This window comes from Pelmatolapia mariae, unplaced genomic scaffold, assembly GCF_036321145.2.
Source record: "Pelmatolapia mariae isolate MD_Pm_ZW unplaced genomic scaffold, Pm_UMD_F_2 NODE_ptg000427l+_length_38136_cov_1, whole genome shotgun sequence".
Classification (NCBI taxonomy): domain Eukaryota; kingdom Metazoa; phylum Chordata; class Actinopteri; order Cichliformes; family Cichlidae; genus Pelmatolapia; species Pelmatolapia mariae.
The window spans coordinates 1-24,214 of record NW_027052113.1 but is presented as its reverse complement, the minus strand read 5'-3'; the positions used below and the strand labels follow the sequence as shown (position 1 = coordinate 24,214).

General features: G+C 39.7%; 2 protein-coding genes across 2 annotated transcripts; one reads left to right on the top strand and one right to left on the bottom strand.

The window, feature by feature from the left end:
- The first annotated feature begins 18,384 nt into the window (after positions 1–18,384).
- Positions 18,385–19,691, top strand: LOC134623136 (G2/M phase-specific E3 ubiquitin-protein ligase-like). Its single transcript, XM_063468341.2, has 7 exons — positions 18,385–18,463; positions 18,545–18,644; positions 18,742–18,904; positions 19,007–19,113; positions 19,188–19,332; positions 19,470–19,596; positions 19,684–19,691. Exons 2-7 carry the CDS (start codon positions 18,547–18,549, stop codon positions 19,689–19,691), a joined length of 648 nt encoding a protein of 215 aa, XP_063324411.2. The 5' UTR covers positions 18,385–18,463; positions 18,545–18,546.
- A 121-nt stretch (positions 19,692–19,812) lies between these two features.
- On the bottom strand, positions 19,813–22,843 carry LOC134623135 (uncharacterized). Its single transcript, XM_063468340.1, has 7 exons — positions 22,400–22,843; positions 21,855–21,900; positions 21,408–21,499; positions 21,216–21,326; positions 20,823–21,096; positions 20,380–20,546; positions 19,813–19,879 (listed from the first exon to the last, which is right to left on the bottom strand). The coding sequence occupies exons 1-7, from the start codon at positions 22,699–22,701 to the stop codon at positions 19,813–19,815; spliced, it is 1,059 nt and encodes a 352-aa protein (XP_063324410.1). The 5' UTR covers positions 22,702–22,843.
- Positions 22,844–24,214: the final 1,371 nt, after the last annotated feature.

Sequence of the window (24,214 nt, the reverse complement as noted above, 5' to 3'; positions counted from 1 at the left end):
TTCTTCCTGTAACATCACTTTGATGGTGCCTCATGACAGGTGGAGTTTACTGGTGTGAGTCCAGAGAGGGTCCCATCAGTAACATGGTTAACCTGACAGTCACTGGTAAGCTGAGTGTGTGGAGTTAGTGTTGATGAAGCTGTGTGTAAATGGATGAAATGCTGTAGTTTGTCTCTGTGTTGAGGTGGATCAGTGATCCTGCAGAGTCCTGTCCTCCCTGTGATGGAGGGAGATGACGTCACTCTGCTCTGTAAAACAAAGACCACTCCCTCCAACCTCCCAGCTGCTTTCTATAAAGATGGCTCCCTCATCAGGAAGCAGCCTACAGGTCACATGACCATCCAGCATGTTTCCAGGTCTGATGAAGGCCTCTACAAGTGTGACATCAGCGGTCATGGAGAGTCTCCATCCAGCTGGATCACTGTCACAGGTGACACACTCACCTGTCTGTGTTTCTGCAGCTTTCAACATTCACAATGTGACGACAACTCAATGACTGTGTTTGCTTTATTTTTAGACAAACCCACCACCACAACCGCCACCTACATCCACACCTCCACCTGGTTCCACCTCCATCACTCGTCCTCCTGTTCTCTATGTGTTGTATTGTGTTGGATCATTCTGTTTTGTGGTTCTACTGGTGTTACTGGTTCTGCTGGTGAGACGATGTGTTCGCAGGAAACTTGAAGGTGAGACTTCCTGAATTTACAAGTGTATATATGTTCCATTCTGTATACATGCATAGTATAATTGTTTTTTTATATAGCACTTTAAAACAACACGAGACCAACCAAAGTGTACAGCAGAAATAAAAAACGTACATTAATAAATAAAATAAATAAATAGCAATAAAACAACAGTGTGACTTACCCACGGAATCAAAAGCCAGCAAAATAGAAAAATGGTTTTTAACCTGGATTTAAAGACCACCACTAAAACAGATGTGAAAAGGGAGATCATTCCAAAGCTTAGAGAAGCAACAACATCAAGAACAGATTTACAGAGTCCATGTCATGGCCGAGGCTGAACCCGACAACGAGGCTCAAATACAGATCATACACAGAGCCAAGGATGAGTGTAGTTAACAGAAATTTATTTTCTTTGGCCTGACAAATACTGTGAGCTATGAGAAATAACATGGGACTTCAATTACAGTGGTAAACAGGAGTGATGCTAAACTCTGAGAAATAGTAGATTTACAAAAGCACCACAGGATTGTGACGAGGGGATATTCACAGGGCATGGGGCAGGAAACATGACCTGGTGGCTCTGAACATTTGGCAGGTGGAGGAATGGTAAGGAAGGGGTGAGTGGTCGGAGTGAGGAGTTTTGGCCAATTCAGTACTGTGACAGGAGGGCAAGCAGGTGAGTGAACACAAAGAGCTGCCAAGCCAACCAAGCTTCAGGATAAAAGTGTGTATTGCCAGGAGATGGAGGTGGCAGACAACAGGATAGTGTGGTTAGCTGAAGACTTGGCGAAGAGGAAGAGGACTGGTGAGCGCTGGTCTTAAGTACTGGCAGCTCAATTGCCTGCAGGTGTGGAGACATGCAGGAAATCAGCGACTCTGCCCAGGGGTGGAACTGTGACTGAGTGGAAAAACCCAAGGACTCACCCAGACCACGACAGTCCAGATGAAGAGTAATCCATCTGAGCTGGAAAACGATTGGATACAAGTTGATCGAACAGTGTAGAAAAATGCTCTGCTGAATTTGAGCCGAAGCCTCAACAGCGCTGTTTAAGAGCAGCACCAAGAGCAACACGGAGCAAACCAGGTGCTTTTAAATGTCCCAAAGACATTTATAAATCCAGAGGAGCGAGCGTCTGGAGGTCAGGCAGGCTCCATCCCTTGCTGTTTTCAAAACTCGTTTAAAAACATCTCTTCTCCTTGGGTTTTAACCTAATTTGGGGTCGTGATCTGTGTAAACATTTTACCCTTTGTATATACTTGTACTGATTGATCATTTGTTCTCTTATTTATATGTTGTACAGCACTTTGGTAAGCTATAATGTTGTTTTTGAAGGGCTATAGAAATATAGTGAAAGTGATAAATAAAATGGGCATATAGTCAGAGAATGTAGCATCCTCGACATGTAAGTTACGGACAGATAACCCATGATATGATAACACCAAGTCAAACATATGTGACTATTTTCTGGAGTGCCACCCTTAACAGATTAAATAAAATTAAAAGAGTTTACGAAGTCCATGAAGTCCTTAGTCAGGGGCTTCCCTGGGCAACAGATGTGGATATTAATATCACAGAGTAGTGGGATCTGGTCCTATCGTGTCAGTGAGAATGTCAGAGAACTGAGATTAAAAAAAATCATTATATTTAGGAGGCAGTTAAACCACTGCACACAGCAGCGAGTGGCCCAGTTCACACAAACAAAGTTCAAAGGTGGTGTTGCATCTTCTTGAGGAGAGCTGCTTAAAGGCGAAGTGTGCTTTAAAAACAACAGCTAACCCTCCGGCACGAACAGAAATAAGCACAGCCCAGCTGGCAGTAGTTAAGAAAAGTCCACATTTCTGTCAGACAGAGAAATCCAATGCAAGAAAAGACATTTTCATTTGCCACCGATCTGACATTTATTAAACCCAACCTGAGGGAGCTGGGTCTGAGACTTCCCTGCAGCAACAACCTGAGCCACAGGTCGAATGTTGGATTAACTCGCTCCCCACCAACACAAATGGCGAAGAGGCAGGGATTGAAGAGGGCTCCTCTTGATAGAGCCAACAAAGGGAACCAACCAGGAGTCCGCAGGGTCCTCGCCATGGCACCAGGATTCACAGAAAAGATTGATGAATGAAGTGAAGATCGATGGGAAGGTAAGAAATCCAGAGTCTCAGCTTTGCGAGGTGACCTCCACAGGTACCCCGTCTCCTGCGTCGCTTGCGCGTAGATGGTGGTTGTGGTATGGGAATCCAGCACAATGGTATTGCTTCCAGATGAGGAGGCAGAGAATCTTGGCTACCTTTACCAAGCAGAGCTAAAACTTTGGGACATGAACCTATTTTCAGTGTCTGGCAATCACAAGACAGTGCAGAACTGAGATGTTGTACAACGTTGGCTAAAAAACAATAAAATGAGACAAATAAGAGAGAGCGCTAGATGGCGTGCCAACCACACGTGCCATCTTGAATCACACCAATAACAACAATTATTGCAATACATTAAAATGTAGGAATGCTGACAAAATGTTTTTTTTTCTTGAGTAAATTTCCAATGACGAATTTTACAGAAGTTGACCTTAAATTTGGTTCATTTCAGCAGGAAGAAAACACGACATACTGCAACATCGAAAAATCACACTGTCAAAATCAACCAAACAAGAAATGCAGAGGTAATCTTGATTCTTTTGGGTTTGTTTGTTTTTTTCTTTTTTTCAGGGTCCAGTTCTTGTTGTTTTGAGATCAGATCTGTCAGAAGAGAAGTTATTTTAGAAAATTGGAACATTGTTGGAAAGGGGTGGTTTTTGCAACCAAGAGTGACTATTTTGTATTTAGAAAAGCTTTGTTTTCAAGCTAAATATTTTGATATTATGTGGTCAGACACAGATGGCTGCTAATCACTGCTAACTAACCACCAAAACTGGAGCTCAGACTTCCTGAATAGTCTGGTAGTACAATTAACTACACGCCAGCCACGTTATTGGCCAGAATGGAAAGTGCATTAAAAAAGCTCAGACCGTACAGTAGTCCAGTGGTCCACTACGGGGATTCCGATTAGGTAGCAGACAGCTCACAGCTACAGCCTACTGCCTGTGTCATCATCAACCTGTCTGTCAAGAGGCCACCGCCCAGTTAATGCAAACTTTAAGGCTTTGAAAAGTTTGTATAAATTTTACTGGCAATTGTGTATGTGCAGTTTCTACTGAACACTGAAAAAAATGGATGACGACATTATGGAGTATGCGAGTGAAAAAAATGTGAAAACAAATATATAATTTTTATTTATTTAGTCATTGTTTTAGTTTACATTTATCCTTTACACTTCCATTGATGCATACTTTTATTTGCTTCCTTTGTCCAAAATGTAGCAACTTGGTCATGTTTATCAGATATAGATGGTACCATAAGTTTTAAGTGCTTCGATGGAATGCAAACTACTTTTTGCAGTTTGCAGAAACACTTCAGCTGCAGGGTTTCAACACAGGGGTGAGGGGGGTTAAAAAGCAGAGACACATTAATAATAACTCTTTTGAAATACGCTCATTAATTAATTTACTCTGGTATTATTCACAGTTTTCCTTTGGGCGCCCTTGTTTATTTATATTAATGTGACACCAATATTTTTAATTCAGTTTATGTCTTTGTCTATTTTCAAAATTCTGAAATGTTTGAAACGTTTATATTTTTTAGCATCCTGACATGCTTGTGCTGATTTCATGAAACCCCTTTTTGGTCTTCATAGCTTAAAAATTTGACAATAATGGAGTACACAACTCTGCTGATAAGTCGTCTCTATCCAATCAGTTTGACTGCATATAGCTGGACTTAAGCAGACAGTAGGTCTCTGAACACCTCATTCAGCACTTCTGTCCTGTGTCACATCATCAGTAACAAACACTTTGTTTGCTTGACACTTTGAGTCAATTGTCCAATTTTGTTTGGGTCTGTTTGAAAAGAGGGTGTCACATGTTAAGGAGCTGAAACTTCTAAACCTTTCATCCATTATTTTTATTTATTTAATCATTTTTCTTGTTATTTCTTTTTTCTTTTTTCTTTTTCGTACAGCATGTATTCAAGATCAGGTCAACTGTTACATGATAAACATATGAAAATATACTTATATTGAAGAATATCAATATAGCATTGGTTGGTCCAAATGTGCAGTTTTCTTCGGGCCATTTCGGCTAATAATCTAGACTATGGTATAGGCTGACCATGTATGGCCCAGGTGTCAGGTGTGGTATGACTTTTAGAAGTGCCATAACTGAGCAACTAATCTGAAAGCAGGTCATGTGTATCCTCTAAATCTACTTTTAGCAGCAGGATGTAAGCAGGATGAATTTGTGTGAATGTGAGGCGTATAATGAAACATATGAACAGACTAAAAGTCTTTAACTGTGTGTGTTCAGGGTGAAAAACTGTCCCTTTAATACAATGAATCATTTTGACTTCTGTGTGTAAAACAACAGCAGCAGCTTCCTGCTGTTGATTCTAGTTAACCATAGGCTGTACCTGAAAACACGTACTACCATACTGTGTTGCTGCTTGGCTAAAAATAGTGTTGTGAGAACATGCTTGCTTTGGTCTCTGTGGGGAGGGGTGCCAGTCTGCATTAACAAAGATGGCAGCTTTGTGGTCGCTCAGTTTTACTCACACAAACACCCCCAGTTTGTTGTAGTCTGTCGTTGTTTCTCAGCAGAGGTGTTAAAAAGTGGTAAAAACTGTGTGAGAGAATAATTCTTCCTGTTTCCTGATTTTTTTAAATTAAAATATGTGACCAACAGCAAGGTATTTATAATAACTATATTACAAATACCTTGCTCAATATCAGTTTTCCATCCATATTTAGAATTTTATGGCAGGGCCATATTTGGCCTTTTTTTTATTAGTTAAGGCTACGTCTTGGAGTAGTATTATCCTTATATCTGTGCATCTATAATGTTCCACGATTTGTAGATCCAGGTTTTTGTTGTTGTCTTGCAGATTAGTGTTCTTGTTTTTAAGTCTACCAGCTCTGCCTATCTGAGACTATTTCTTTCAGGAGAGAAGAGAGAGAGCAGCTTTAAGCAGTCAGTGTATTAAGTTTGACTTCCCCTTTCCTATCTTTGGGTTCATGTGTGTCAGCTGTGCTCCCATGTGTGGCCACTTCCCTTGATCATCCCTTATGTGTATTTAGTTTCTGTGTTTCATTCAATCTGTGTGTCGTTGTCTGTGTTCCACGCCCTATGTCATGTCAGGTTTCAAGTCTCTGTGCAGGTCATGGCTCATGCTGCTTATTCTTATATTTCATAGTTGTTTCATGTTCTGGCACAGGTTTGTTCATGGTCTCACTGTTCTTAGTTTCTTACCAGCGGTTTTTTTTAAGTTGTTGTCCCTGTTCAGCTGTTGCGTAGTTTAGTTCATGTACTCCAGCCTTAAATAAAGGCTCACCTTTGTTTAAAGTTAATTTTGTCTGCTCATCTGGGTCCTCCAAACGCTCTCCACACGGTCAGCCACTGTGGACCGTGACAGTCTGATTCTTGTAACGCAATTGCTTCAGTTTTGTGGGTTGCAGATTTTATTTACTTATTTTAGTTTTATTTCAAGAAGCAGCTAAAGTGCAGGCAGTGCAGGAAGTAAAATATTTTATATCTGAGCTGTTTCCCAGGAAAGTCTGAGCTGGGACTGTGTGTGATGCAGAGAGGTGGAGATTGGAGGTCTTGATTGAACTACAAAGCTTGTAACCATGTTTCCTGTTGTTTGAACTGTGTGTGTTTGTGTTCAGACTTTAAACCAGAGCCAGACGTTGTCTCTTCACTGAAGTAGTCCACCAGTCCAACCACTGATGGCCCAGCTGCTGGTCTCTAACTGGTCCCCCCCACCAGCACCTCAGACAAGGAGACATCCACAAGTTTAAAAGATTACTCTGATATTTACATTATTTTTTTTCCACTTATTTAGACTCATATTCTTTAAAATTCACATAGGTCTAACTGGAATTATTTTAGTACTTAAAATAAACAATGATAATAAAGTCACTCTGTGAGTTTGGCACTTTGCTCTGTTTTGTTCCCTTTTTTTTCTCATGTGGTTCTTTAGATTTGACAAAGTATAAAGGGTAACCATTGTAATACAATCGAAACCATAAATTTTTAAAACCAGAAAATAATTTCATTATGTTTCCTCCTTTTGCAGGAGCAGCTGTGTATGTATAAATATGGAGGCTCAATGTTGTCTGTGTAAAATAAAGGAAAGAAAATAATAAAAATACAGAATCTTTTTTACACTTAATGTGAAATTAGCCAGAGGGATAAAATTATTTACTTGATGACTCTGGCCCTAAACCAAGCAGTTATCAGTCCTCATATGAGTCCTGCATCAACCCAGCTAAATATAACCCACATTTTAGTGGGTATTTTCACAATAAAAGTCCTTTATACTGTCACACATTGGGTTATGCCATTTTTTAAAACATATTGTTTTTTTTAACAAATGACCTCAGTGACTTTATAGTTTGTCATTTAGATTCAGTGGACTAACAAACTGTTTCACTTTTATTAAAGCTTCACTTTACTATTTACAGATGAACATCATGTGGAGTTAGTGTATATCATTTGTAATACATTGTATCAAATGAATTCAATGTGTTTTTATCATCTGAAGAACCAAAACCTCTCAGACTTTATCTGACACACTATAAAGAAGAAAATGACCTCAATCACAAAAAGGAAATCTACTCAGTTACTCTCCTGTACTCTGATTACAGTCATGTGATTTCCAGGAAGTGCTGCAGCAGCTGCATGCTCTCTCCCTGCAGGCTATTTGCTGCTGCTCATCTTTTCCATGTTTTCTCTGTGTGTGTTTGTGCTGCTTCTTTGTCCCTCACTGTAAACAGATGTACTGAGAGACTCCTGCACTGATGTTTCATAGGAAAGTCCAAACAGCCTCACTGGTTCTCCGTCTCGTTCATCAAAGTTCTAAACACAGAATCAAGTGAATATAATCTTCACCCTCAGTTAAAATTACTTTTATTAAGAACAGCACTTCCTAAGTATCTGCACATTATACAGTACAAATAAAATGTTCACGTTGTCTTCCCAACAGTTTCACTGACATCTGCACTGGATGGCCAGGAAGCGTCTTCTCAGGCGCTTCTCCGGCGCTGATAATCGGCGTCTCTCTTGTGTCAGTGACGTAAAAGACTGATTTAATGTGACTTGACCGTTCAAACAGCAGTCGCTTTCTAAAACATCGGATATGTATCGGATTCAGGACCACAAACGAAAGTGACCCAGATCGGATTTGAACATATCGGATTTGTGCCGTTCACACTGTCATACCATGATCGGATATGGGTCGCATAGGGTCAAAAAAATCGGATTTGATGCGGTTTCGCCTGCAGTGTGAACGTAGCCTAAGACACTCCAGGTGTGTTAAAGAATGGGCAAGGGGGGTCATATCCCATATCTATGGAATATGTAACAGTGCAGAGAGACAGTCTCGATATGCTAGAGAATGCAGACGAACCAGCAACGAGCATTAGAGGACACACACTATAAATACACAGACAGGAACACGAGGGAACAAGGAACAGGTGGTAACACAGGTGGAACTGATTGGGCAAGACGAGACAAGGAAGCAAAGCAGAAAACATTAACGTAAGACACAGACCTTCAAAGTAAAACAGGAAATACACAGAGATGCAGACTGGAGGGAGAGAAAAATAGCACAGACATTATGGGCTGGAAAACATGGAATAAAACACAAGGATGGGAAACAAGGCACCAGAATTCTAACGCACAGACAGAGACACACGGGGGTCAAGAAAACCTATTAAACTAAACTGAATAACTTAGGACCCTTAGAATAACAAATGAATTTACATGATACAGGAACACAAAAAACGAAGAACCCTAGGTCAAACGACGATGACAATAATAGTAATTATTTTTGTCTTGCAGTTTGTAATATCAGTATTCTCAAAGTGTTTAAAAAGGGACTTGGTATTTTTTCATATTTTTAGAAAAAGAAAAGAATTTAGTCCCACAATCACTGTCTTTGAACCAATAGAAAGCTGGTGCTCAGAGGAAGAGGGCGGGCTTTACTTGGTGTCAGAGAGAGAAATGAAAAAAAGCTCAAATGAGTGAGAAGGACGATGAAGGAAACATCTGTGCTGTGTCTGCTCTGTAAGTAGAATCTCTGTGTTTGTTTGAATTCTTGTACTTTGACTGTCTGCTCTCCTGATAACTGATGATGGAGGAGAAGACATGAAAAACAAATCAGGCTGAATTCAAGTTCAAAACACCACGAGGACCAACTGCAGGTCTGAACTGACTCTTTATCTTTGCTCAGGAGTCGAGGAAACACAGCAGGCAGTGAAAAGATCAAATCATTCACTCATTATATCAACACAGCTGCACAGTGGACACATGACTTTACTGTGTTACAAAATGCAGAGGATATTTTGTGTAAACTCACACAATCACAGCAGGCAGCGAAGAGCTGAAATGAAATTTTCCAAATGATTTCACATAATTTCATGATAATGATTTCACATAATGCTCATTTTAAAGAGAAGCTGTTTAAACTGAGGTAAATGAGCATAAAGAGTTAAGAGTAGGGATGGGTATCGTTTAGGTTTTATCTGATACCAGTCCCAAACCGGTACTTTTGAAACGGTGCCGGTGCTTAAACGGTGCTTAAAGAATGGAAAAACACAAACTTTGTCCAAAAACCTCTCATGTTTAACTGTTCTCCACTTTTTCTTGGGTCATTTTAGCTTTTTTGGCCAGGGTGAAGGGAGTATCTGCCATCAAACAAGAAGACAGCCGCATGTAACTAGGACGGGGTTTGCTAGTTCATCTTACATGCATTAATGTAATAACGTTTAGCCTACTCAATGTAAATTACACACGAACAACATTAAGCTACTCAAGCAGAGAAGAACTGCTGCTGCTGCCATCATCATCCTCATCATTTCTGCTACACTGGCAGGGCTAGGGGCCAGGACTCTCCTCTTCGGGTTATTGGGGGATGTTTCTAACTCCAGGTCCGATAACAGGCACCACACCCGCAGTAGATGTGCCCGGTGTGAGGTTGTGTAGCAAGCTATCAAATACGGCGCATTTCTCGGCTTTAAAAAAAAACCCGCTATGCGTCGGCAGGTGTTTCATCAGATTCGAGGAGTTACCTCCTTTGCACAATATCAGCTCAAATTACTTGTTGCAGGCTGCTGAGTTTGCATCTTTTGCTGTGAAGTACAGCCAGACTTTTGACTGCTTCGTCTTGGACATTTTTAATCTGTAGCTCTGCTCTAAAAGAACGTACGTACCTAGGCCCGCCTACTATCCTCGGAAACGTAAAATGATTGGCTAGAATCTAAAGTGTACAGCTCGGGGAAAAAAAGCAGCGAAATGTGTGCTGCTTTTTGGTCTGGTTACTACCGTTTATGTCAGAGCCAGTACCATCATGGCACCGGATACCGGTACCCATCCCTAGTTAAGAGTACAAAACTGTTCTTAAATGTACCATTTGACATCAATTGGACATTTGAAATTAACTGTAGTTGTTGATTGCAAGCTGTTCCTTATTCCTATGAATAATTTCTGTGTGGACTAGTGACCTGAATTTTTAAGCTGCACCTCACTCAATGACAACTGCCTCTTGCCCATTCGCTGGATAAGTGACTAATAAAATGGATGGATTGGATCTTCAACCAAGTTTCTTTTTTTAAAAAAAAGATATCTTATAGTCCTGAAAATAAGCAGATATATCAGAGAGATGAGTTTGTGTGTTTGTCAGCTGTTTGTGTGGAGTTTTTCTTTACGTTCACCTCAAATCAACCTGAGTGTCATTTCTCTTTAGTTCTGATCTCACTGCTGAGCTGCACAACAAACCAAGGTCAGTAACCTTCTTCTGTCACAGTTTAAACCTGAGAAATGCTCACTGATATGACCTGATTGGGTTCATGTCTCACAATGGAGCTTAAATATAAAACTGAATGAAATAAGTGATTCAGAAAACAGCTATTATTGTGTCACATTGTCGGTTTTTCATTTTAACCCTCACAGCTCGTCTGACTGTGAGTCCCAGCAGCTCTCAGTTCTTTGAAGGAGACTTTGTGTCTCTGAGCTGTGAGGAGGACGACAGCTCTGCTGGATGGACTCTGAGGAGAAACACAAGCAAAGGAAACATCACTCAGTGTGGAGATGGGTGGGGAACATCAGCTAACTCTTCCTGTGACATCAGTTACATCGTTGAACGAGACAGTGGAGTTTACTGGTGTGAGTCCAGAGAGGGTCCCATCAGTAACATGGTTAACCTGACAGTCACTGGTAAGCTGAGTGTGTGGAGTTAGTGTTGATGAAGCTGTGTGTAAATGGATGAAATGCTGTAGTTTGTCTCTGTGTTGAGGTGGATCAGTGATCCTGCAGAGTCCTGTCCTCCCTGTGATGGAGGGAGATGACGTCACTCTGCTCTGTAAAACAAAGACCACTCCCTCCAACCTCCCAGCTGCTTTCTATAAAGATGGCTCCCTCATCAGGAAGCAGCCTACAGGTCACATGACCATCCAGCATGTTTCCAGGTCTGATGAAGGCCTCTACAAGTGTGACATCAGCGGTCATGGAGAGTCTCCATCCAGCTGGATCACTGTCACAGGTGACACACTCACCTGTCTGTGTTTCTGCAGCTTTCAACATTCACAATGTGACGACAACTTAATGACTGTGTTTGCTTTATTTTAGACAAACACACCACCACACCTCCACCTACATCCACACCTCCCCCCTCACTCTCTCCTGCGGTTTTCTCTGTGTTGTCATTCTCTGGTTTCTTCTGTGTTGTGGTTCTATTGGTGTTACTGGTTCTGCTGGTGAGACGATGTGTTCATAGGAAACCTGAAGGTGAGACTCAGACTATTTACAGGGTTTTCTTTATTAAATCATCTACACATTTAACATTAATTCATGCTTTATTTTTACATTATGTGCATGGGCAACTAACAACAATACCATCACATTTTTAACCAGTTTCTCTTGAATACATTTAAATATATAATTTTTACTGTCTATTATTGTAATTGATCTTAAATCCGACTTATTTAAGCAGATCAGTATGAATCTGCAGAAGACAACACGTTTAACAACAAAAAATCACAACGGCAACAACAGCTTATCAGACAAAGCAATAGAAATATTCTTTCTGTCTTTTTTTTGTCTGATTTTCTTTTTTACAATTTTAGTTTTGTAGTTGCAAGTTTAGATTTGTATCAGAACGTTTTGGCTTTTGGAACCAGAAGAGACTATATTTAACAAAGTGCTACCCATTTTGATTGTGTTTTAGTTAAAAAAAAATAGACATGGACATAAATATTGTAAACTCAAACTCATTCAAACTTCATTTTATTGCAAATCAGAGAAACCACAACAACATCCCTGGCCAAAATTGGGCTGACTAAAAATAACATGTTATTTTAAGCACTTTAAGTACATTTTCAAAATGTTATTCATTTGAGCAGCTTCACCTTTAAACTCCGGGTAGCCTTAGACAACATCATTTTGTACATAGGCCAAAACAGTTTGATCATCCAAGATTTTATTGCAAAAAATAACAAACCCATTGTACTCACAACACCTCCATGTTTATTTACTGTTTGTCTCTTTCAGCCAGTTACTTAGACAAACTAGCCTGTTGACATTTTCAGAGCTCAAGACACCCCTCGTTTTTGTTACTATGTGACCTGCGAGTGAGAACAGCCTCTCACATGGGCAGAAGTTACAGGACTAATCTAATACTTGGACAGGACTGACAGCTGTGGGTGGGTTCTTGCTCGACTTGACCACCACTGCAGTGAACAGTCTGTGTCACTGATGGTGGATTCTGATCTGTACAAACTCAGGTCCCTGTTGCACATGGCTTCCTCATCTGAATCAGAGTCTGAAGGCAATGCTCGCTCCGTTGTGGTGGCATCTTCACACTAGAGCTGGGTATCGTGACTGACATGTCTAACCTCCAACAAGCTCAGTCACAAACCTGTTGTAGAGAGTTAAAAAAAGTAATTATTAATCTCTACATAATAACTGTCAACTATAAAGCTTTTTGAAGAAACAGTAACAATCAGTTTTAAAAATAGTTTTATTTACCAAAACTGAAGTAATAGTCTTTGGAGCCAAAGAAAAACGATTACAGGTCACCAGAGAACTTCAATCTATACACCTAAAAACCACAAACCAGGCGAGAAATTTGGGTGTAGTGATGGATGCAGACCTAAACTTAGAAAAACACATTAAGACAATAACAAAATCAGCTTACTATCACCTCAAGAATATTTCAAGGATAAAAGATCTGATGTCTCAACAGGACCTGGAAAAACTAGTCCATGCATTCATCTTTAGTAGGCTTGATTACTGTAACAGCATCTTTACAGGTCTACCTAAAAAATCAGTCAGACAACTACAGCTCATTCAGAACTCTGCTGCTCGAGTCCTCACTAAGACCAAAAAAGTGGACCACATCAGTCCAGCTCTGAGGTCTTTACACTGGCTGCCTGTCCGTCAGAGGATAGACTTTAAACTTCTGATGCTGGTCTATAAAGCTCTGAATGGTTTAGGACCAAAATACATCAGTGACCTCCTGACCCAGTATGAACCTTCCAGATCTCTCAGGTCATCTGGATCCGTTTTTTTATCAGTTCCCAGAGTCAGAACCAGACACGGAGAAGCTGCATTCAGCTTTTATGCTCCTTATATCTGGAACAAACTCCCAGAAAGCCTCAGATCAGCTGAAACACTCAGTTTATTTAAATCCAGGTTGAAGACTCACCTGTTCTCAGCTGCTTTTGAATAAAGCACCAAATCCACACTGTTAAGCTTAAATTTCAAAATTTACATTCTAACTACTGATTTTATCTACTGTTTTGATTTTTGATTTTATATACTGTTTTGTTTGTTTGTTTGTTTGTTTGTTTGTTTGCTTGTCTTTTTTAACGTCTCTGTAAAGCACTTTGAATCACCTTGTTGTTGAATTGTGCTATATAAATAAATTTGCCTTGCCTTGCCTTGCCTTACCTGCAAGGACATTCACCAGCATTTTTACCAGCTCTGGAGTTACAATGACTCGCTTGGTATTTTGTTTGTCTGAAGCAGCAAAAACAGCCTCTTGATTCTTTAGCAGACGAGAAACCATATCCAGTGGTGAATTCTACCATGTGGAAACATCCTGTATGAGTGACTCTTTTTCTTACCCAAGTCTTATTTGCTTCTGGTGTATTTCCACCTGATTATTTGCAGATCTGTCTGTAATGCATCTAATTTTGCTTGATTTTCAGTGTCATAAAGACGTTGAATTTTACTTGAAATAGTCTTCTGGCACGGTAGTTGGAAAGTCGTACCACCTGATGCTAACTTTAGCACATTTTCTAACCCCCTATCTGCTACCACTGATAGTGGTCTACAGTCCAGAGCAATCCATTTTGTGAGAGAAGTTCTAAGTTTGTCTGATGTTGACTTACTAATTTTAGTCCTGACATTTCACCAAGTTTGAACTGCTGACACCTTTTGTTGGTACTTGGATTTCTAGAACTAACAGCTCCCAGAGTTTCTGTGCTCGCTGCAACATGTTTTCCATTTAGATGGTACCAAGTTTAAAGTGCTTCGATGGAATGCAAACTACTTTTTGCAGTTTGCACAAAACCACGCTTTTATCAAGTCCTCCAAAAAAATGTGATTTGTTTCCTTTGTCCAAAATGTAACAACTCATTCGTCTTAATTTGTTGTTAGTTTTTGTCTTTAAAGTTCGCTGTTGTGTGCTGTCTGTTATTATGTCTGTGCTGGACTGTGTGTTTGTGGTCTGTGGTTAACTGAAGCTAACAGCTCTGCAGTCGTCCAGCATCCTGTTCTGTCTGCGCTAATATCTTCTCCACGTTCTGTATTCTGCAGAGAGTGCTTCTGCTGTGGTTTACTCAGCAGTGAGAAAAGCAGACATTGTCAAAGAGAAGCAAAAAGAAAGGTAAGTCTGCTATTGTTTGTCTCCTCACGCCTCCAGAGTCGTGTCATAGTGTGGTGGTTTGCACATTTACCTTGCAAGGTTTAAACCTGGGAGGAGACGTAAATCCCTCGAGAGCTGATGGGAATATTGTGAGCTTTTTTGCTTATTACAATTTAGTGCCTGCTTTAAAATTTTAATTTGTTCCATAAAATAATAAGTGATTCCCACAAGACCGTCCATTATCTACCACTCATTTGGATCTCATCAAAGGCGGTGTAGCCTAATGCTGGGCTTACACTGTGCGATTTTTGGCCCATTTTGAGCCGATTTTTGAGTCGCGCGACCATTTTGGCGATCAGCCCGATTTTGGCCTTCATCGTGCGTCGTGCATCGTGTAGTGTACGTGGGGTAACGAGAAGCGATTAACACCTCACGACCAGCTCCCGATCATCAGTCGCTTGGTCGTAAGGATTTCAAGGTTTGAAATCCTTACGACCGTCGTGAGGGTGTCACCGCAGCCGCTCACACTGTGCACGCGCAAACACAAATGTCAGCGAAAAAGACGGAGCAGCACGGCAGTGCAGCGTGTGATCTGGACACAAGCGATGGAGTCACAACTTGTAGAACTATGGCAAACTCATCCGAGCCTTTTCGATGTGGCCTCACAAAACTATCACGACCACAACAACCGTGAAAATAGTTGGATCTACATTGCTGCTCAATCACAGCTGCTTGATCAATGTTTTTCATTAGCAATTTAGCAAAGTTGATGGTGGTGGTGTGCGTGTCTGTGTGAGTGAAAGACAGAGAGGGAGAGCGAGCGACAGAATTTCTGTTATAACCTTCATTTTTATGGACGCACAGTGTGAGGACTCAGGTCCCATCAGAGCATCGGGCCGTATAGTGTGAGACGTATAGTGTGAGTGCATCGTGACCTATGAACTTCTAACCCCTGCAAGTCAATCGCAGTTTGAGCAGGAGCTGAATAACTATGGCGTTATTTCAGTGCCACTATTCTGAGCGCACGTAAAAAAATATTGAGCGCACGTAAAAAAAGATTGCAAGTGCAAGTGTTGCATTTTGAGGAGAAATTTATTTTGAGCGTACAAAAGCTGAATTTGAGTGAACAAAATTCATTGCTGCGTGCAAAAAATGTATTTCAGTGTTTGCGCTTATCCATATACACACACACAATAGCACCCCCTCTCGCTCAGTTTTTTCATTTGCGCTTGCTCGCAATGTGTTGCTTGCGCTCACAACATTCTCTGCTGCGAGCGCTCAACTCTCTGTACACCGTTATAAGTGTGCCACAAAACCAACCAATCACAGACTTGGTTTCAAAAATTCTGATTGGCTCTTACGGTCTCCAATCAGCTTGCTAGCTACAGCCTTCCGGACACCGGAAAACACTGTCCACTCAGCCTGGCTTCTTGCAGATAGAGGGATTTTTGATTTACTCTGCAGCCAAAGAAGAGATGGCAGAATCAAACAATGGCTCCAATAATACTACACCACAGTATCAGGTGAGTTAAATTTTTTTTTTTTTTTTGGGTGAATTTAGTAATTTGCTGTCCTATCTGTTTAATATGCTGTGAAATTGTAGTTACAGATGCAGCTGTAGAGTTTAAGCTAGCCTTATGGGTAATTACCAGCGTAGTTGTCTTACTGAGGCAGTGTATCCTAATCATGTTTTTTAGGGTAATGGTGCAGTTGAGTCAGCAGTAAGAAATCTGGTGTCTTTGCTGCTTAACAACATATCCACAAATCCTTCAGGGAGGCCACCAGAGAGTGGGCAGCCGGAGCCTAGAAATCTGACTATCCAGCAAGAGATGACAAGGTTTTTGCTTTTTTTGTGTGTTTTTTTTTTCTAAACTTTTTGCAATCTTTTCTGTTAAAGTTATTTGGTTTGTCGATTTATCAACAAACCGATTGTCGATTTTTTAAATTAAAATGTGCTATTAGGGACTGATGTCATATTTGATAACTTTATTAAACAATAACCCTTATGTTATGCAACACTGCATTTTTTTAAACTCATGCATTTTCATCCCACAGATCATTTCCAGGATATTTCAAATCAAACTTGAGCCGTGGTAAAAAGAGATGTTTAACATCTACTAAGCAGCTTGTTAAGGCAGGCAGTAAGACGACAGGCCTCAGTTTTTATTTGCTGTCAAAAAACACATCCTACACACCTTTGCCAGCTGAAGAGCTTGAACTCCTACAAGCTGGCATGGGGAGACAAACGGTGTCTCTTCCAGAAGATGGTGACCATGCAGAGGTAAGTTTGTATAGTCAGTATTAAAATAAGTCATTGGCAGACGCATTTAGCCTGAATCATATGCCACAGTCCATTTAGTGTTCCATTCTGCTTAACTGTGTTTTTAACTAAGATTTCTAGACTTCTGGAAGAAACCTTTCCAAAAATGGAATATCTTTGTGGAGGATGGCTCTTGCATAAGGCAACAGGTTTGTTGTTAATTCAGTTTTTATGTGTGTTTTTGGCATTCTTGCGTGCTCATACTGCATTATGATTATGTAGTTGATACTTTTGCTACTTGATTGTTTGTGCTATCTTTCTGTCAATAAAGGTGGGAGTGGTCGACGAAAGCTCACTGTAATTCCACCTGAAACAGAAGGATATTCTGTGAAAACACTGAAAGCTGTGTCAGGAGGTGGCAAATCCACTTTTTACATTGTACCTCTTCAGGAAACATTAGACACATCTCCTCTACCTCCCGACTCACAGCACTTTTCAAAGATGCCAAAGAAGATATGTTACCAGTGTAATGAAGTTATGCCTCTGCAGATGCTTGCAGTACACATCAATACGTGCAAAGGAAAATTCTCTCCTGATGAGACTGATGATGAGGTGAGACAATTTTGATAAAATCAAAATGAGCAATTTTGATTAAATAATATAGTATCACAATTACTGTTTTTTTTTTTAATTCTGCAGGAATCTGAGTTATGCATTGTGAAAAGCAAATCCAAGGTAAACCTAGCACATTACTAAAAACCCTAGTAACTGCAATGAATTTTGTATCGGTAATGATCTTTTTCCCACTATGCATAACATGTACCCCTTTTTTGAAATTGTAGGTTATTTGTCCAATATGCACTAAGGACTTTCCTGAAGATGAGATCACAGTCCACGCGAGTCTGTGTGGGGATAGGTAATCTTTTTTCAGCCGTTTATGAAAAAATGTTCATCAGTAACAGTCCACGCAAACATATGTAGTTTTTTTTTTCAAAAAACTTTGTTTCGTCAACAGCTTTCTATGCATGGTGCCTGAAGAAAATGACCAAACTACAGGGACACCAGCTCAAACTTCAGTATGCACAACAGACAGGTACTTTTTGCTCTATTATAGTTCATATACACACTATTACGCAGAACCATTTGTTAAAATTATGTGTAAGATCTTTTACACAATAGCTGGGGTTTAATTTCATATAAAACATTTTATGATCACACTACTTTAAATTATTGTTAAAGATTGTTGCACAGAACATGCTGCGATAAGTTCTAATCAAGTTTAATGTGGTAGCCTCTTTTAATCTAAAGATGATTATTTTTCTTTGAGAACTTAGGATGTTTTCTACCCTGTTTTTGTTAAGCGTGGAAGATGTATTGCGTTGCCTTGGACAACAAGTCGACACCACAACAGAATTTAAGTTGTGTGTGGACAGAGAAGACCTTCCAGACAGAGGCATTCTCCAGTGGCAGAGAAAAAAATCTGCATCTCCCACCAGTGTTCTTAGGGTGGTTTTCATTGGAGAGGCAGGCGTGGATACAGGAGCACTTAGGAAAGAGTTTTTGAGTGGTGAGTTGCCTATTACCTGTTTTGTCCTAGTGTCAAAAAATAATGGATAACTTAAAAATGCGGATATTTTTTGTATGAAAGACATGATTTCAGGTATTGAAAGCAGATTCTTTGAAGGACCTGAGAACAAGGGCAAAAACCCCAAGTATTCTCTGACCGATCTTGATAATGAAAACTTCAGGTTGGTTACATACGAGCTTTGTGTATTACATTTAATACGCATCCGATATTTTTGTAAATGTTACCTGAAAATGAATTATAATCATTTGTCTTCACAGAACTGTTGGTGAAATAATTGCAGTCAGCCTCGCCCAAGGAGGCCCATCTCCTGCCTTTTTCAAAGAATGGTGCTACAATTTCCTCTGCTCAGGAGAGGTTGATTTCAGCTGTCTGTCTAAGGAGGATGTTGCAGATGTGGAATCTTCCCTGCTCATCAGCAAAGTGAGCACCTGGTTTAGCTCTGGCACATGATATATTATGAGTATGGTGTTTTTAAACACTTTTAACCTTCTGTATTTCCTCTTTCACATTATACATTTCCAGGTTGAAGATGCAGCAGACATACAGTCTCTGATGTTGTGGGCTGATGAAATTGTCACCTGTGGATACACAAACCAGATAAAGATGGATAGTAAGGAAAGCATGATACGGTAAGCGAGAAAAAGTCAGTGAGATCATTAACCCATCCCCAACTAGTTTTTCATTTTGTTTTGTTTTCTTTAAGTGCCATTGTCTTACACTCTACAACAAGACTGATTCCAATGCTACAGCAGCTCAGAAAGGGCATGGAACTGTATGGTCTTGTGAACCTGATGGCTGTAAATCCTGAAGCTTGCCACAGTTTGTTTGTGCCTGGGAAAATCCTCAAAGTAAGTATTAACATAGCAGCTTCAGTCTGATCCGAAGACAGTCCACTTATCTGTACTGTAGTTATCCTGTATTTATTTATTAGTTTTGAATGAACAATATATCTATAATATAATCTACTTTATTTCCTTATTTACAGCCAGACGCTGATTTCATTATGATGAGCTGCCAACCACATTTCAGTGAAAAGGGGACATCTAGGGAGAGAACTGAGAGGAAGATCATAAATTTTTTGCAAGATTTCTTGCAGGAGATTGAAGCATCAGGTACTATATAGTATTAGCTGTATATACCTATAGTATTGTGTATATATACCGTATGCATCTGTTAAATATTTTTGCTTTAACATACAGGGCACTAGGAAGTATTCTTAGTTGTTACTTTAAAACATTGTAATCCAGATTGCTTTTTATTTAGAAAAGACTTCAGAAACATTTTCAAACATCACAGATGGAAACACAGGCAGTGCAGGTGGTGAAAAATCAGAGTCTCTTGCTGTCCAGCATGTGCTCCAGTGGATGACCGGCCAGTCCCATGTTCCCATCCTTCCTGATGAAAAGAGACATTTCAAAATAACATGCAAGTTTGACCACGAATGTAAGGAGCGGCTGGGAGATCACTCAATTTGTTACCCAGTTGTGAGTGCATGCACTTGTACTGTGACTTTTCCAGTGCAGCATCTGGACACGTACACAATGTTTAAAACCATAATGAGTGCAGCAGTTAGATATGGTGGTGGATTCCACAGAGTTTAACACATTGTTGTCTTGTAATTTGGAAACTAAATGAGTAAAAATGTTTCTAAACATTAGCTGTTAAGATGTTCATAGCTGTTTCATGAAAATGATAAGACTTCAAAACTTTGTGTAGGGTCCTACGTTGATAGATATTAAGCAAGTGCTTTGTTTGATTGTCTACTTGTAATCTGAATTGTAATCTGTAATCTTTCAGCAAAGAAATCCAGTATTTGAGAACAAAAGAGCGTTGACTTTCACGTCCATCTTAAGTGTCACTGTTGGTTTGACACCAGTAGCAAGAATTGTATATACAGGTCACGACCGTAAGACTCTGAATGTTCCAAGGGATTAATTGTTCTCTGAAGTCCCTCCAGGGTTTCCTCATCCAGTGGGCATTCAATTTCAGGAACCACAACTGTGCTGTTAGATTCTTCTTGCAGTACAGCACTCTCCCAGTCAATGCCTGGATCCTGAAGCTCCTTCAAATCCACAAACATATATAATAGTCATTATTCCAGAATAGGTACTTTTGGGAGTAATGTTATTTTGTGTAAGAGTTTTTTCCAATAAATACAACAATTTAAAAAGAATGCCTTTGTTTTCATGTTCTTCTTACTGTGATTTACATTAGTGGTAATTGATAGGCAAGAATGTATAAAATCACCAGAAGCATCTCGCAGATGTGCCACAAGTGTTTAATATGTTAATTTCAGAAGAGCAGAGTTTCAGAAGAGCAAAAAATTATGATCTGGTACCTCAAGTCTCTCGCCCTCGTCCAGCTCTTGTAGATGTCCTATACACCAGAGCTGTTCAGGAGTGAGACCACCTTCTGTCCTGAGGGGATGATTATTCCATCCTCCAACAAAGGTGACAAGATCTGCTCGGAGTCGAGGGACAAAGATGTAGTGGACACCAAAGAGATGAATGACATCTGAAATGTCAAGCAGGCCATCCTCCTCAAGTGAGTGAAGAACATCATGGTACTTGCTAGTGACTGCAATCCAGACATCACGCCAAAGTCGTTCTACTCTGTAAATACATTTGAATTTGGATTTATGGTATTATATGCTTTAAATCAATATCAGAACTGCTACAACAATCTACCCATGCAGTCAATAATAATATAAAAAAAACATCAAAAGACTAACCTCTGATTGTGGACACTCTTTCCAGATATGAAACTCGCTCTCCCTGTTCCTCTTGTGGCAAACATGAAATGTGCAATGTCCAGGTTTTCTACTCCTTGATCTGCCCTAACCCTATGATAAAAATACATTTTTAAGGAAGTTGTCTTTAATGAAACTTGTTGCTAGCATATAAATTTGATCAGGGCATTAAACCTTGATGGCAAGCCGTGAAGCTGGGCTGATCTCAGGAAAAATGAGAATGCAGTTTTTGCCCTGTTGTTAGTTGCTGCATCCAAGTACAGGACCTGCAGTAAAAACAAATGGAAAATTAAAGATCTGGTTTCAGATCATGTATAGTTTTTCAGTTAATAATGCAGTTCCATAATAAGTGTTCAAGGAACATTGTACGGTTCTATGTTCAAAACCATAATTCAAAGCTTGAGTAGTCTATACATCAATATTGGTAGTACTTATCAAAAAATAAAAATGGCCTTTTAGTTGAACCTTTTTTTTTGTAAAGAACTGATAATATTTTTTTTTTTTAATTGCAAATCGTCCACTATGTTGGCTTGCTGAATAATTGATGTTCATAAAAAAATAACCTAATACAGCTCTCATTTCAAAACTACCAAATATTCTACATAACAGTTTAAATTTTACCTTCCTTGAGTAGCCATCCACTCCACCAAAGATCACAACATTGTACCTGTTTCAGAGGGAAAACAATCTCACTAAGGCTTGATTTGCAGAACATGTAAGACATTGAAAATACATTTTTCAGTATGCACACTTGCCACTGATTTAAACTGGACACTTGTCAGGTGTGCTGAAAATAATACCAACATTTTTATATGTGAAAGTGGATAAGTTCAATGAGACTTAATATTTTAGTTCCCCTTGTCATGATTTTTTTTTAAGTTTTCAGGAGCACTTACCATATTATGTGTTGATAGGCTTGTTATCATGGAAAATATCGATATACAAAGTGTAAATAATTGCTCAAGAAAATTTACAATTAACAATATTACTGCTTTTGTTACACATCCTGTAATCCTTTTACTTAATATTACTCTATGAAGTGCTTTTTAAAAATATTATAAACACACTGAAAGACCTATCAGACAAGGTTGATTAAAACAGATTTAAAGTATAACGTGCATCTTTCTGCCCAACTTTTATTAGAGCTATATAAGTGGGTATTTTACCTTATTAGCTTGTGATTTGTGTCTATGTGGACAAGGGAGAGAGGGCCTCGCACCGAGTAGCTTCTTCGCACAACACAGCCTAGTTCTGTAATCCGTGTGAAGATCCCAACAGCATCAACTCGATGCATGGAGGCCATCATTCTCCACCACTGAACACGGAGACCCATAGAAACCAAATGTCCTTGAACCATTCGATAGCCAGCATTTGGCATCTGATTTTTGATAGCCGATATGATGTTGTCCAGCTCTTGGTCATTCATTGTGCTGTATGTTCCTCTCACAGACAAGTCAAATTCTTGCATCCTCCTGAAGATTGTTCTTCTTGAAACACCAAGACATTTAGCGATGCAGCTGACTGGCAGCTGAGTGTCCAACAAGTTCTTCAGTTTTTCTCTCTCTAGTACGATTTTGGGGTGGCCAGGTCCCAGACCAACTTCTGTTTCCAGTTCAATAATGGCCACAGAGGTGATGTTAATTTCACACTGAACCAGATGATGAATGTTTTGTAGAGCCTCTGTAATCTCTGACAGACCACGTATTTGCTGAGAGAAAGATTCAAACAGAACAAGCTCATGACGAGTCAAGAACTCCAAATAATCCAGATTTAGTGGTTGTTGGTTTAAAGCAGCTTCCAGTTTAGAGAGGAGTCTATGCATCATTTGCTGTCTCAGTATGTCCTGTTAAAAGCAGCAAACATGGACAAGTAGTTAGAAAAATACAATGAAATGACGTATCTCAGACAAAAATAAACAACCCATAAAACGAACTACATGAGGTACATCATTTTGCAAGTTTGCAAATTAGCTAACGTCAGTTATCAAGCGAATAATAATGTACAAAATGATTTTATATTACTTACATGTGGCCGGGACATGTTGTTTTCGTGCTGCTGTTCAGTATTCGACGACATAAAAGAGAGCTACTCAAATATAATTTGGAGAGTCAGTTGGCATGGTTGTATAATGCAACTACATTATACCACACCAACGATAGTCTTAACAAATAATATATTTTAAAATAAAACAATTAAAGATATTATCCGCAAATTGGGGTTTAATTGAGTTTAGCTGGATTTAGCTACATTTCGGACTGTTTCCGGAATGCAGCAGCTAGCGAGCTGATTGGAGACCGTAAGAGCCAATCAGAATTTTTGAAACCAAGTCTGTGATTGGTTGGTTTTGTGGCACACTTATAACGGTGTACAGAGAGTTGAGCGCTCGCAGCAGAGAATGTTGTGAGCGCAAGCAACACATTGCGAGCAAGCGCAAATGAAAAAACTGAGCGAGAGGGGGTGCTATTGTGTGTGTGTATATGGATAAGCGCAAACACTGAAATACATTTTTTGCACGCAGCAATGAATTTTGTTCACTCAAATTCAGCTTTTGTACGCTCAAAATAAATTTCTCCTCAAAATGCAACACTTGCACTTGCAATCTTTTTTTACGTGCGCTCAGAATAGTGGCACTGAAATAACGCCATAGATAACGTGACTGAAAAAATCGCACAGTGTATGCCCAGCATAAGCAGTGATACCCAAACCTCTCTCTCTTCCTTGCCACCTCCTCCAGCTCTTCTGAAGAAATACCAAGGCAATCCCAATCCAACTCTGAGGTATAAACTCTCAAAGACATATTAGATGCAAGAACAGTATTAAAGTAAGATATGTTGAAAAACTAGCAGGTAAGACAGTCATTTCATTGTTGTATCTTCAAACCACAGGCTGAGAAAGTGGCAGAAGTTTATCACTCTACCTTACAAATCAACCAAAGAAAGTCATTACTCATTTGAAAGCCTTATTTCTTAGCTGTGTGTGGT

Excerpts from the sequence above, each read along its gene's own strand:
- LOC134623136 (XM_063468341.2), top strand. The coding sequence starts at position 18,547 with ATGATTTCAGGTATTGAAAGCAGATTCTTTGAAGGACCTGAGAACAAG. Across the intron at positions 18,645-18,741 it reads CTTGATAATGAAAACTTCAG|AACTGTTGGTGAAATAATTG; the intron begins GTTGGTTACATA and ends TTGTCTTCACAG. Across the intron at positions 19,333-19,469 it reads TGCCTGGGAAAATCCTCAAA|CCAGACGCTGATTTCATTAT; the intron begins GTAAGTATTAAC and ends CCTTATTTACAG.
- LOC134623135 (XM_063468340.1), bottom strand. The coding sequence starts at position 22,701 with ATGCAAGAATTTGACTTGTCTGTGAGAGGAACATACAGCACAATGAAT. Across the intron at positions 21,327-21,407 it reads CTTCACGGCTTGCCATCAAG|GGTTAGGGCAGATCAAGGAG; the intron begins GTTTAATGCCCT and ends TTTTTATCATAG. Across the intron at positions 20,547-20,822 it reads ACGAGGGCGAGAGACTTGAG|GAGCTTCAGGATCCAGGCAT; the intron begins GTACCAGATCAT and ends GTGGATTTGAAG.